The 14,198-nt window shown below is 41.7% G+C and overlaps 1 protein-coding gene across 1 annotated transcript in view; it reads left to right on the top strand.

Moving 5' to 3' along the window:
- NEK7 (NIMA related kinase 7) overlaps positions 1-14,198 on the top strand; it is a 124,059-nt gene that overhangs the window by 88,974 nt on the left and 20,887 nt on the right. Inside the window, exons 6-7 of the mRNA XM_080918590.1 lie at positions 3,549-3,657; positions 4,457-4,564. Of these exons, the coding sequence (XP_080774716.1) occupies positions 3,549-3,657; positions 4,457-4,564 (217 nt within the window). The remainder of the gene's footprint in view (positions 1-3,548; positions 3,658-4,456; positions 4,565-14,198) is intronic.

Raw genomic sequence — 14,198 nt, 5'->3', positions numbered from 1 at the left:
CTTAAAGCAAGTGATTGATACAGAACCAACATGAATACACATCCATGACACTGCCTCTGAGAACACCAGGTATTTCCTTGTGACGTTTTGTTCTTCTTAAAGATTAGTATGCACAACTACTGGCTTAAGTATTGCTATATGACATGACAGTCATACCTGCTTCAAATAAGGGTCATTTTTTCCTTCTCTGATAGGAATGTAGGCTGGGTACTTTCACTGAATCTTTTTGAGAATTTTCTTGAAGATGCTATAGATAGGGGCTGAGACATAAGCGATGTACCTGGGGCTCCTGTGTCCAGAAGGCAGGAGCCAAGGTTTCTGAGTTCAAAGAATAGTACTGAGCTAGCCAGGGCCCATTTATGCCTGGGTTTAGTGTTGAGCATTCAGATTGTAGGATACTTTTCAGTGAAAAACAAAGGTGTCTGTTAGGATGCATTTTCTTAAAATCTGACCGGGGGCTGCTTGTGTAAGCCTGTCTCACACCAGTACATCACTTCAGCGATAAAGCAATCTCATGTTTGTGTTTGTAACTAGCTTTGTGTTACATCTGGTTTTTCTACTGAGTGAAAACGAATGTTGTTGATGTGGATGGGATATACATATAGTATTCCAAGGTGAGCATTCCTTATAAAAACAGTAAACCCATACTAAAATTATATCCAAGCAATCCATTAAACCTCAGTACCAACTTTTGTTGTCAGACCTTTAAATATTTTATTTGGGTTTTAAAGACATTCTGTTCCATAGCATGAACATGGTAAATGTGCCACAACAAATAACTTTTCATGTAAATACTTTGATACTAATTTTTGAAACTTTCTTTATATTAATTGTTTATGCATGTTTAATTTTAAATCTTACATGTTCGAATTAGGTGCTTGATAATACAGAATTAAGTATTATCACAGGGATAGCTTGGGTTCAGAGAGTAGGAGTTTTAAAAAGCAATGCTTTAAAAATTACTGTTTTAAAGAGGCGTGCAAATCTGAGTTAGTTGAGCACTGCTGACGTAAACCTTACAGTATTAAAAAGAAGTCAGGGTTTTGAAGCTTGGCTCTTCACCCTCTTAGGAGGCAGGCAACAGTGCCACCATGAGAAAGACAGGTTTCCAACACTATAGCTGCTGGTTCCTTAAACAGCAGAAGCCCTCCATTTGAAGACTGCTTGACCAGCACAAGCCTTGAAGTAGACAGTTTAGAAACTGAGGCAGACCCGTCGTATAGTCAGACTTTGTTGCCCGATGGTCAAATTCATGTTGTTCTTCCGTGAGATTCCTAAGGTTTGCCAGGTAGACAGGAAATGGTTGCCAGGTTTTTTTTTTTTTTTCGTCATTTTTAATTTGTTATAAGAAACGGTGTCTGAGAAGAATATATGCAAACAGTCAGGTCTCTGCCCTAATGTGCATTTTGTGGCCAGTGTTTTTCACTGTCCCTTTTAGCAATAAGACTTAAAAATACACACACACACACCACCACTACCACCAATTACAATACTTAAAGAAAAAGAGGCCATGAATTTGAAAAAAGGGGAGGGGGATTGGGTGGGATACATGGGAGTGTTTGGAGGGAGGAAAGGGAACAGGGAAATGAGGTAATTATATTACAGTCTCAGTTGTTTAAATTGTTTAAAATAATAAACTGCTAAGTTGATTGTGGTTGTGACGAATTTAAGACTCGGTTAAACATTAAATTGTCCCCCATGTTCTAATGTCTTTATGACACAGTGTAGTTTTGAAGGAAGAGACCTGGCGCCATCTTTCCGTACGCCTCAGTCCTCTGATGTGTTAGTGTGGCATAAGGGAGTGCGTGCACAGGCTGCTCTGATCATTTCCAAGGCTCAGGGAAAACTGTGTGCGAAGGACTGAATTTTCAGGATTGTCCCCTTCCAGTAGAAACTGATGTTGACACAGTCTGCCATAAAAGAAAACCTTCCCATTGAAACCCAATATGGACATTTTCCCATGTTTAGAAAGACAGTGCTATACTTTTACTATTACCTGAGAATTTAGAATAGGTTACTGATTTGATTGCTCATGAAATTGCAATAATAATAATAATAATAATAATAATAATAATAATAATAATAATAATAATAATAATAATTGATTTTCAACCGTGTAGGAAAAGTTCGCCTAGTATTCTCACCCTTTTTTCTTTGCTTGCTTGCTTAAAAGACTTTTTTTTTCTTCCTCTATCCGGTGGAGCCAGAGGGCACAATGGAAGGAGGCGTTGGTTGTTGCCATGGAGAAAGGGTCCAGTGTTTGCCCTGTAGCTTTGCCTTCTGAGCAGCCCTCAGCTGGCCACAGGTGTTGCTCACAGGGGCTGACTTTTCACTTCCTCAAATGTAGTTTCTTTGCATTCAATACCAAAAAATTAATTGGTTGAACTTTTCTAAATGTGGCTTTCAAATACACTAAAAAGCAGGTTTAAAATTTGACATGTTAGTACATAGGCTTCACAGAGTTAAGATGTTTTTGAAAGCTTTGTAGAAAAAGCTGTTTAAAGGCACTGTTTCTTCTTGTTGGGAGTTTATAAGACTCTTCAGTAGGAAACCCACTGTGCTTTTGTTTTAAAAATGATTTTTATATGCAGAGTATCGAGCGGGGGCTGATAGCTTGGTTCTTGGTATTGCTGCTTTTGTGGTCTACTAAAGAACTTGAGAGAGGAAAATGGACTTGCTCTGTAGCCGTGGGCTTCTGGTTGTGTTTAGCAATTTCCCTATCAGTCTCTGGACCACTCCCTCCTACAGCCTGTTGATATTTTCGGCTTCAGCTTCCCTCTGACAATCTGACTCTCCAGAATGTAATTTCATAGGACAGGTTCGCCTTGTAATGCTCAGCGAATGCACTCAGAAAAACTTTTATACTGGTACTTAATTTTCAGTAAATTGTGGTATTCCAAGTCACCAGTGTAGCTGGGAATTTAAATGCAATTCTAGACTGAAGACATTTGCCTGAAGCAGTTTTTTTGTTGCTAGTTTTTAAGATAAAGTCCTGTGAGCTAGGCTGGCTACAAACACCTAATCTAGCCGAGGAGAAACTTGCCCTTCCGGCCTCTGGCACCTACCTACCTCCCAAGTGCTGGGTTTGCGCTTTTGTCCCACCGGTTTCTGTCTCACCAATGCTAGGGTGACAGGCACGCCTGGTTTTTGTGGTGCTGGCGCTGGAAACGACAGCTCCATGTGAGATAGACGCACACTTTATCAGCTGAGCCACATACTCGGCAAGAATGGTGTTTCAGCGACTCTACTTTTAATGTGTCTTCATGTTTGAAAAGCCAGTCTTTCTTGAAATGAAGTGTGAGATAAGTCATTGTAGATAGATGTATTTTTTTAAATAATAGCGTCCCATAGCTTAAGGATAAACAGGAAGAAATGGAAGCTATTGTGTCAAGTGAAATTTCTGAAGCCATCTTAGTATAGAAAACTATACTTTAAGAAAAATAAAAGTTGATATTTTTCTGACTTCCTGCTTTCTCAATGCTGAAATTCGGCTTTAAGAAATCTGAATTTTCAGAATCACTAATTTTTTAAAAAAATATTTTAAACAGCACTTTAAGAAACAAAAGAGGCTAATTCCCGAGAGAACTGTTTGGAAATACTTTGTTCAGCTCTGCAGTGCACTGGACCACATGCATTCTCGGAGAGTCATGCATAGAGGTAAGGCAAGCCCTGGCCGCCCTCAGCATCCTCTTACATGGTGTACGCTGCCAAGCATCTAAAAAATAGCTTCCATGTAACCCACAGCATTACAGCTTTTGATAATCTATGTCTAAATTATAATTTAGTGGGACTGTAAGTGTTAAAGTAAAGCCGTACTTGATTATAAATAATGAAAATTATGCTTTGCACAACTTCTCTAAATGCCTTGCTGGTTCTACGGGTGAATAAAGCGGGGCTACGGGACAGCTGCGCATGTGTGTAAGGAAAAGGGTTTGTTGTGTCTCCTTCACACAAGTACACAGCTCTCAGAAGGTTTCCGTGTCCATCCTCAGTCCTTACTGGATTCTTCATTAGGTCCAGTTGTTGGGCAGAGATGTTGCAGTCAGTCATTAAGTGGCTGATCCACTGATTTGACGGTGTCAGAAATTCTGAAGCAATTTATTTAAGGAATTACGATTTCTAAAGGCATCCAATAAATACAGTGTGTATAATATTGTTAAGCTATGATATTATAACTTGTGTAAACATACCAATTACTTTGCAATAGGCTATTATTTAAAAAGGTTATAAATGGGCTTAAGTCTATTTTGTGTCCTAAATTTTCATCCATATTCTTTGGAATATTAACTGGGAAGTTTGAATTATATGAAAATGATTCAAAATACAGTGAGTGGTTCACAGTTCAGACTTTCATATTTAATAGGCACTTTGAATCCTTCCACAGAAGGAAATTTCATGTGCCCTTCAGAGTCTCAAACTGACGGCATCTCCACCTGATCTCTTCGTTTATTCACAGATATAAAACCAGCCAATGTGTTCATCACAGCGACCGGGGTAGTAAAACTCGGAGACCTTGGACTTGGTCGGTTTTTCAGCTCCAAAACCACAGCTGCACATTCTTTAGGTAAGAGACACAATTTCACCATTTCAGTCAGTCACGTTGGTGATCCTGTTGGTCATGGTTTAAAACAGGTATGCCAGCTACAGGATTTGCATAAATTGCAGTCTTTGTAATCAGCCGCTCCTGTCGGGTGCGCACCGTGCCCTGGTACCTTTTACGTGATGCTTGGGTACTTCTGATTATTTGAACTCAAGCAGCAGGCCCTGAGGTTTTGTTGTTCATGCTGGTGTTTTAAATAATGCTGATACGCCTGGTGTTTGTTCTTGACACAGAGAGCTAGCTCCTTTTATCTTACTTGTAATGACCGTGAGATAAGCTAATGAAAAACTGCATTTTGGAAGAAGTCTTCACTGAATATTTTTTTAAAAAGCCAGAGGTAATAATTCATACATGTTTATTTATTCAGTGGGCATATATCTGTGATAAGTATAAGAGAGAAAACCTAAAAATGGTTCATAGTGAATGGGTAGAAAAAAATATTGTCTTTTTTGTAGAATGGAAGAAATACCCACAGTTGATTCATTTTAGAGTTGGCATTATTTTGATGTCCTTTGTACCTAAAATACAATTGCTGTACCTACCAACCACCATTGCATTACTACCATTGCATCAGCAATGGGAAGAAAATCCTTTTGGATCAGAAACAATAGAAATTCCTAGAAGAAATGCTTTTTAAATTATGTTAAAAGTGGACTGTTTCAAGGCTCTCCAAGTCACTTTCTTTTCTCTTGTGCATATAAGACACAGGAAATGGTGATTTTTTTTTTAAATAAAGAAACAAAATTAAGTTGGCCTTAATTTAGTTGTATCTATATTTGCTGTCATAATTTCCTTGAAAGTCTTTAATTCTTTGAAAGCAGTCTCTAGATGTGAGACAAGGAGCTATTAAGTGGGCTATTGAAGACCAGGGATTTAAACTAAATAACCAAACAGTTAAACAAGCATCCAGATAACAACGGACTATAGACATCTACAGGCTTTTGCTTCTGGCATTGTTCCTGAGAGTCAGTGTGCCTTTGAATTTATTATTTATTAATATCTTGTTTCAAGAAGAGACTTTGGCTTGATGGACAGTGTGGTAGGAATGCTGACACTTCCCTGAATTTCACTTTGTTAGTTATGGAGAACATACGGCTCCACACTGATGTCCTGGAATAATTACCATCACACTTCACACTTATGGATATATAAATACACTGCCTTTTCCAGATATAAGATTTTGAACTGAAACTTCATAAGGAATCAGTAGTTTGGCGTTAACACTTTGACAAAGTTTTATTTTGGGAAGTTACAATTTTTACCCTAGGGTGTGGTAGGCAATTTCTAGGAAGACGCCGTGGCCCTTCATACTAAAGACACCGCCACTGTGTGCCCCTCATCTGATTGCTGGAAACACTAGTCTGTAAGTGCGTGTGTGTGCACACCAATTGCAAGTGCTTGTACACACATGTGTCTGGTTTAAATGCTGTTTTAGTTCTACCAAACTAACGATTAACTTGAAATCCAAATCTGAACAATCGGAAGTGGAGTTCTACTCTTTACAAAAGTTCTACGTAGGGATTACAAGCAGAAGTGCCTCTCCAGAATTGGGTAATGTGTCAGTCTAAATGATCTGATATGGAGAATAAAGAGAATTTTAATAGACTAAGGATTCAGTAAGGATTTACCAAATCAGCTCCTTTAGGGTCATGTTATGTATGCACATGCTGATACCATGAGTGTAGTGAATCCAGGACACTTCTAAACTACAGCCAAGGAGGGAGGAAAACAACGCTCTTTGATGGTAGACACTTCTAAACTACAGCCAAGGAGGGAGGAAAACAACGCTCTTTGATGGTGACTCTGTCATGAACCAGTTTCTTCGGTAATTTTGTTTTTCATCCTTGGGGGGAAGGGAGAGGTCTTAATTTTTTAAAACATTCTTTTATTATTGCTGATCTTTTGTGTACAGTGAAGATTCTGATGGTGTGCAATTCACGTTTCTGCTGAGTTACCTGTTAAAGTTTGAACTTCAGCTTGTCAATAATCATTGGACCAAAAGAATCAAGGATCGTCTCTGCTACCAAAAATATGTATATAATAGAGACAATAGAACAAGAATAGAATGCTGACACATTTCTGTTGTTTAATGGCAGGTTGGCCCTATTTCCTACGTCTGGAGAATTATTACTCTGCTTGGTTACATACATTTATCATTATAAACAGATGTGTTGACCTCTAATTGTTGAGCATGAGAAGTAATTAAATATATGGCCACCTATATGAATTCATTTTGCTCATAAAAATACAGCAGAGTCAACAGGAAGAGAAAAAGAGCAATGGAAATTATCTGAGTAAGGCAGTGGAATCTGTGCTGGAGCTGAATTTCATTTCACTTTGTCGAGAAACTTATTTTTTGTTTTGTTTTGTTTTTAGAGATTCAGTTTATAAACGCAAAGCTCTCAGATTTTGGAAGACATCCATACACATAGCATCTCTACCCCCACCCCCCAAGATACACACATTTATTGAGAAATCAGAACACCCTCCTGGAATCCTTTCTTTTTTAATGTGTAGACGAGATCGGCTAGCCTGTGGTCTTTCACCTGTCTTCACCTGGAAGCTTTGTATAAACTCCAGCTCTGTAACTACTCAGCATGCAGTGAGCTGTGTGCTTCCTTCACACCTTTCTGGAGCACACACAAGCACAGAGGAAACTCACAACCCGTTCTGAAAATATGACAGCAGATTAGTGCTGTTAATGCTTCCTTGGATACAGAGGTTAGCAATGGCAAGTCCAGATTCTGATGTGGGGGGTCCTAGATTCATTTAGTTCCTGTGAGACAACAGCCAAACCTGGGGCCTCACTCTTGATGTGCCTTGCCTGGCCCAGCCATAGGCATCATCCTCCTCTACCCCATGCGAAGCTATAACTCTCTAACCACTTTATAATTATGGGCTAGGGAAATGGTCCTGTTTGCTTCTTACCCTCTTCTCAATCATCTCAGCCATTCCCACTTGAGTGCATTTACTTTCAGTTCCTTTCTGTGTTACTTCCAGGTTTGATGTTTCTTTGCTGCTAGAGGATGGTCCTCCCTGTCCTTGGTCCAGCATTTGGGGTCTTCTGGAGTTCACTGGTCCTAACACCCTCTTCTTATGATTGACTCTATTTTCCCTCCTTAACTTTGGCCTCCCCTACCTCTGCTTTGTTCTGAGCATGGGAAATGCCATAGTATCCTAGATACTACTGGGTTTGTGCGTTCACAGCTCCAGAGCACTTTTGCCCATGCCTTAACACTTCTGGAACTCATGTTCTAGACTTACAACTTGAGGGTCCAGAACCAAAACTACAGCAGCACTCCAGTTGGCAGAGGTGACCACAGGGACGTTATTGGCTTGAACATTTAGAACCAAGGCTGCAGGGGATGTCTTGTGCTTCCACATGGAGGGCAAGGGGTACTAGAAAATCCTCCTCGGTTTCATTTCTGGTTGAATTTGAACTGACTTTTTTGGTTGTGCTTTCAGAAGCCTTTCAGTGTTACCCCCACTCTGCTTGGCATCGGCATTTAGCTGTATGATTCTATACTGGGCTGCAGGAATTAGACAAGTGTTTGTCTTTGGGACACTTACCCAACACTGAGGAAGTAGTATTATGGATTGAGGTGCTCAGAAGAGGGAAGGGAATAGTTAACAAGTGGAGCTGGCCAGTCAGGCAAAGGATCAGAAAGAGGGTTCTGTCACACAGCCTGAGCAGTGAGTGTTTAGCCTTAAGATGAGCTCCCGTTTGCTGGAGCAGGGGAAGGGAGGGGCAGGGCCAGATTTAGGAGCCTTCACATTGTAGTGAATCCTACTGTATTGCCCCGGCAAGTTTTTACAAGATTTTAATGAACAGAACAGCATGCTCTGAGTTGAAGATAGCACCCATCAGTATCCTTCCTTGGCTTCATTCAGGTCAAGCATGTCTGGAGTTGTCTACACAGCTGATTGCAGTTTTGCCATATGCTGGGATTTTTCCCTTTCTGAGTGTCTATGGACCAGGAAGATGGTTGGTCTCTGTTGTGATCTGCAATGTGGACTGATCTCTAGGTTCAATCTTCTTGCCCCTCTGTTTCATAGGTGACTTTAGGACTTTGATTTTGTGTTCTGACATTGGTATGGCTTGAGAGATATGTCTGTATCTAGGGAGACTGCAGAGTGGTATACTTGTCCCTGTGAAGTTTGCCTTGTTTCCTTTCATATTGTTTGTCCACCTCTCAGATGTCACAGATGTTGGGAAACCTGCTATCAATTCACATCCTTAAAAATTTATGGTGAAGACACAACTCTCTCTTGATCCAGCTTTCTGATTGACTAGGTCAGTGGCTTTCAGATTACTTAAGGGTAACCCCCACCGAATCGTGATCCCTCGGGGCTGGAATCAAGTATGCTGAGACATACGTAACTATGTTTTGTACCACAAAGAGCGGAGTCTTCTGACCTTGTGATTCATTTGGAAACAATGCTGATGGCAAACTGGTGCATTGATTTCACAATTCATTGATGAGTTTCCTGGCCCGCCGTTCATAAACCATGTGTCCAGCTCTCTAGGGTTTATGCTCCTCTCATGTGCACCTTGTTCTCACTTTTCCTCTTGGAAATGTTCTCCTGACATACTCCAGAGGGTCGGTTCAGTTGGTCCAACATAGTTTAGCCCTGAGCTGCTGCCGGTGGGTCTTCCTAACAGTCTGTAGAGACTCCTGAGGGTGTCCGTTCTGGTACCGAGGGAAACACAAGAGGGCTGGACGGGGCTGTTCACAACGTGGTGCGTAGGTCGTCCGCTTCCTTGTTTGGAATTAATTCTCACAGAGATTTACTTTTCCATTACAACAGCATTTAGTGGCATTTTTCTTGCGTATTTTATGGTTTTCTGGCTGTCGATTCAATCTGGAATTGCCTAGGCTAGTCTGCTGTGGCATTGCCTGCGAGTCTATTCTGGTACATAGTTTGCTTTCTCACTCCTGATTTACTCATGTCTCTTCCAGAATTGGGAAATTGAAACAAAGCTGGGAGCTGGGGCTCTGGACAGGTTTTGCATAATAGGGTGAGTTGAACTAAATGTGATAGTATGGGTGAGTTTATTTTGAAGAGCAAAACATTTTTGCATTAAAATTTTGTATCTCTTGCCACCCAGGAATATTTTGAATCTCTTGTCACCCCAGAGTACTGTGAAGCCTGCACTTGGTCTTTGGAGTTCTACTGCTCCCCGGCCAACACACACACACACACACAGGCACATCCACACACTAACAGAATTTCAGGCAGCCCCAATCCTGCATTGTTTTTTGGTTTGGGGATTGCTGGTGAGGAAGAGAATGAAGATCAGTCACTGGGTCTCTAACTAAAGCCTTCCGCTTGACAGTGACACGTATAGTTCGCTCACATTCACCATCCAGGACAAGTCCCCTGCCTCATCTTAACAAACCGGACGCGCAGAGCCCAGGAATAATGCCCAGAGATAAAGGGAAGGTGCCTCGCTTGGTCTCATATTTGTGCTGTATTAGTTTTCGAAGCATCATTGAAGCTTCTAGACAACTAATAATGAACTTTTTAAATGGGGATAGTTGTGAATGAAGACATGTGTGGCGTTAAGGAATTTTCATCTTTCTAAACAAGGATACTCTGAGCATCGAGGTTTGCTGTGGTTCCCCTGAGGATTGGCCCTGGAGATGACTCTCGGGATCTTTAGTTATCCCTTATGCAGATCACTATGTTTGAGCAATCTACCCAGTTAAAATTAACATTTTTACTTGTCAAGCTTTAAAAAGTCTGCACTAACCATCACATAGTCTGGTAACTGTTTTTCTACAGTTCACCAATTACTGAAATACTGATAATTACTTAGATTCATGTCAGTGAATGGCCAAAGAGAAGCTCACTTGAGTCAAGGAAAACTGTAGTTTTTTCTCTTCCTCAGTGAGTATATTAGCTTCTCTGACTCTTCCACCTTCCCCACCACCACCAAACCAAACCAAACCAAGGAAACCACAGAAGGATCCAGTGAGCTCTAAGACATCACACAGGTCTAAGCCCTGTATGGTTTGCTGTGCTCCTCACGGTGCCTCCTGTGGGTCTTGCAGAGTGTGTCCTCCGCGCATGCAATTGAATTCTCACTCAACCTCAGAATGCAGGATTTCTTGTGATTGCCTTCACAAACCACTGCAAACGTAGTGGAGTAAAGCAATAGAACTGTCTATGTTGCAGTTTCACAGGTCCATGCCCAGGGTTATCTCAGTGAGCTACCTTTGTGTTACCTGCAAGGCTCCTGCAGGCTGTAGGTCACCATCTGTTTTGTGTCTACTTAGGTTCCTGGCAGAACTCCGCTTTTGGATGCTGTTAACAACCATGGTCCCTTTCTCTTTACTGCCTAGTGGTTAAAGGCTATTACCCCCTTCTAGAAATGGGATCTATTCCCTCGCCATGATATGAGCCTTCCCACATTTGGAATCTCTCCCGTTCTCTTGTGCCTCTTCCGGATCATCTACGGTGATCTAATCTGTATTATAACATGTGTAACGTTACATCTGCAAAGTGCCCTTTGCCAGCTTCATAGTACAAACAAGTGTGACACCGAGGAAGGGTCACAGTGTCAGCGTTCTGTCCATCAAGCCATTGTAAAAGACAGGGCTCTTAGGGGGAAAATGGTTTAATAGTTTTAATTTTATTATTGAAATGGAGTGGTGTTCTTTTTTTTCTTTTTCTTTTTTTTTTTTTTTTTTTTTTTTTACCCCTTTTCTGTTCTTTTTCGGGAAGAGGGTGAAGTGAGGAAGGTTTGTGAAAATGTGAAAAAGTTATTCCCAGAAGTTTATTCAGGCCATGGGGGCCTTCTCACTTCACCAGCAGATATGCTTCTCGGGAACGTACCCTTCCATGCTCTTGGCTGTAAAAAAAGAGAAAAAAGCAACAGGTGAAAAGCCCAATTAAGAAAATTAATCCGAGACACAATTTCACCACTCTGCATGCTCTGGTATATGTAGTTGAGGCCATTATCTGCTGCTTAAGAAAGTGTACTTACTAAGACATACCTACCCAGAGTGCTCTGCTGGCCTGCTGCCCTGGAAACGCAGAGGTGTGCGGTGCACTGACGTTTGCATGAGGTTGTGCATGCTTTAATAGTGCCCCGAGAAGAGGAAGGATAGGGGTTTTCTGCACGCACAGTGTGAATTTAGTTGGCGTACCTGTTTGTTCTATATCCTAAAATGAAACAGATTTTAGACCTAGCTTGACTGCACCAATGTTGGTGTCTATGCCAGACAAATACTTGACCCCCCCCCCCCAGGGAGAAATTGTGTTGTTGTGTTGTGCCACAGGACAGTCTGAACTCACATTTTTCTTTTGAAAGGGGACGAGCAACTCTCTGGCTCTGTGATGTTATGGGCGGAGTAAACGCACGCCTGCCATTCAGGCTCGGTACCAGAATTTCGCACCGGTGTCTCTTGAGTTTACCATTCGTGTTCCCCACACTATTCCCAAGAGTGATGCATCCTCAGACTTCAGCTCAGAAAATTAGTGTCTCTGAAGAAGGCATTAACACAGGTTCCTGTCTGGTGCCAGGTGCCACCTGTGGTCACGCGCTTGTTGTCCCCACACCTTTCTTGGCTCCTCTCCACGGGTCCATCTTGGCTGTGCACCTCACATTGTCCGGGGCGGCTTGGAGTGTAGAGGCAGCATATGTTCTGCCAGTCCTTGAGACCACCTCCACTGGCTTATTTTAAACTTTCCGTCCTTTGTTGACTTAAGTAATTGCTCCGGGAAGAAGCTATTATCTGTTTTAAGCTGTGCACATTTAACCTCTCAGCCACCATAACAAGTGTTTATTTAAAACAACCTCAATGCTGTATCAGAGTGCAATGTACACGTGCAGCCCTCTGCATTTCTAGCCTCTCCTGCCTGTTTCTCTCTGCTTTTGTGGTTTGGGGAGGTATAAGCATTTTCAGTCACGGTTCACAGTCGTCAGTTTAATGAAGTAACTGTCTGCTAAATAGCCTTGAATTCCAGGCTGCCAGGGTGAGTCTTCTGTCTTTGGCAACTTGCCTGATCTGGCAGGCCTCGGGACTGATTGAAGCACAGCTTCTCAGACAGCTCCCTGGAACAAGCCCTGTGCGGCTCTCCTGTGGCCCCACAGATGTAAGGAGCTGCTCTGTCTATTCCTGTCTCGCAGGCCTAGAACAGTGTGCGCCACAGGTAGCACCTGAACATTTGTTAAGCCAATCAACACACATAGTGACTCTGGATCCTGGACACACAGTGCAGTGTCCAGGACAGGGAAGCAGTGAAGTCCACCGCATCTTCCTTCGGTGGTACCGAGAGTGTCATCAAGAACACCTCGCAGATGACAGACTATATTTCTGCGTGTCTTTGACGGAAGAAATATTGATCTCATGTTGACCTCAGATTATACTCATGATAATGAAATAAATTTGCTGTCTTTCTGTTTTGTCTGCCAGCAGCATTTCCGGCTGATTCATAACCACAAAGAAAGAAAATGGAAATCAATGCTTTGTCTTTCATTTGTGTGTTTGAATCAAACTATGGATAAGGTGACCTGTGTCTTTTTAGTTTTCCCAGCAAAGACCGTTCAAGGCATTGTCTTCTGCAGTTTATTCTGACTCTGGAGAAAAAGCAGCATCATTTCTGGGCTGCGTTGGCTTATTTCTCTCGGAACGTTCTCATCTGGCTGACCTAAAGAACAGTTCTAAAAAGCACCATATTGGTTTCTTGCATATAATTTTCCATATGGATCAAAAAAAATTTTTTTTGTTAAGAAGTGCTGTTGAATTAAAGAGTAGCCCGTGTCTCAGAGATAGCTCATTTTAAAAACTATCCCTTCTCTCAGCTAAGAAAAGAAATGAAAGTAGGCCTGTGGGGCACTAGCCCACATACCTCCGTGGTTACGCATGTTTGCAGCCAAGCCTGCCAGTCTGACTTCAGGCCCAAGACTCAACATGGTGGGAGAAGAAAATGAGTTCCTTCAAGTTCTCTTCGGACTTCCACATGTGCACACACATGCACACACAACACTAGATAAATAGATGAAAAGTGTATAACCGGAGGCAAAGGATGAAACACATTCCCAGCTTCTGACCACGTCTCTGTTGCCTCCTTGATTAAAAGCACAGAGATGGAATCCAGCATCCGATCATATAATAAAGTATCTTTCCTTATGCCAGATTTTCTCTGTTTTCCAAGACTGCAGAGATTAACATGCAAAGTCTTTGGCTAAGCTATTGAAAATGTTCTGTATTATAGCTCCTTGTAAAGAAATGTCCCCACATTAGTTACAGCTTCCGGGATTGCACCTTGACAGAGAGAGTTGTTGGCTTACTTGAGCTTACTGTGGAACTTCTAAAAAACTAGTCACTTCATTCAGGGTGAATTTTAAGGTGTGTTTACTTTTTGTGAAGTAATTACCATGTGCAACACTCACAGCTAGGTCAGCTCCTGTCAGGAAAGCGTTTCTGAGAGGCACTCTGGAAGCTCCCTCTTGGGCCTCTGGTCATCAGGAATTATGCATTTGCCCATTTGTCAGTATTTGGATAGATTAAAGAAAGGTCAGATAGCCGTTTCGGTTGTTGGCAGTTTTCTTCTGAAGCCAAGCTTTTTCACTTGAAAAACGAAAACC

The sequence above is a fragment of the Micromys minutus genome, assembly GCF_963924665.1.
Source record: "Micromys minutus genome assembly, chromosome: 6".
Lineage (NCBI taxonomy): Eukaryota > Metazoa > Chordata > Mammalia > Rodentia > Muridae > Micromys > Micromys minutus.
The sequence above is the reverse complement of the archived record's forward strand: the minus strand, read 5'-3'. Positions and strand labels throughout refer to the sequence as shown.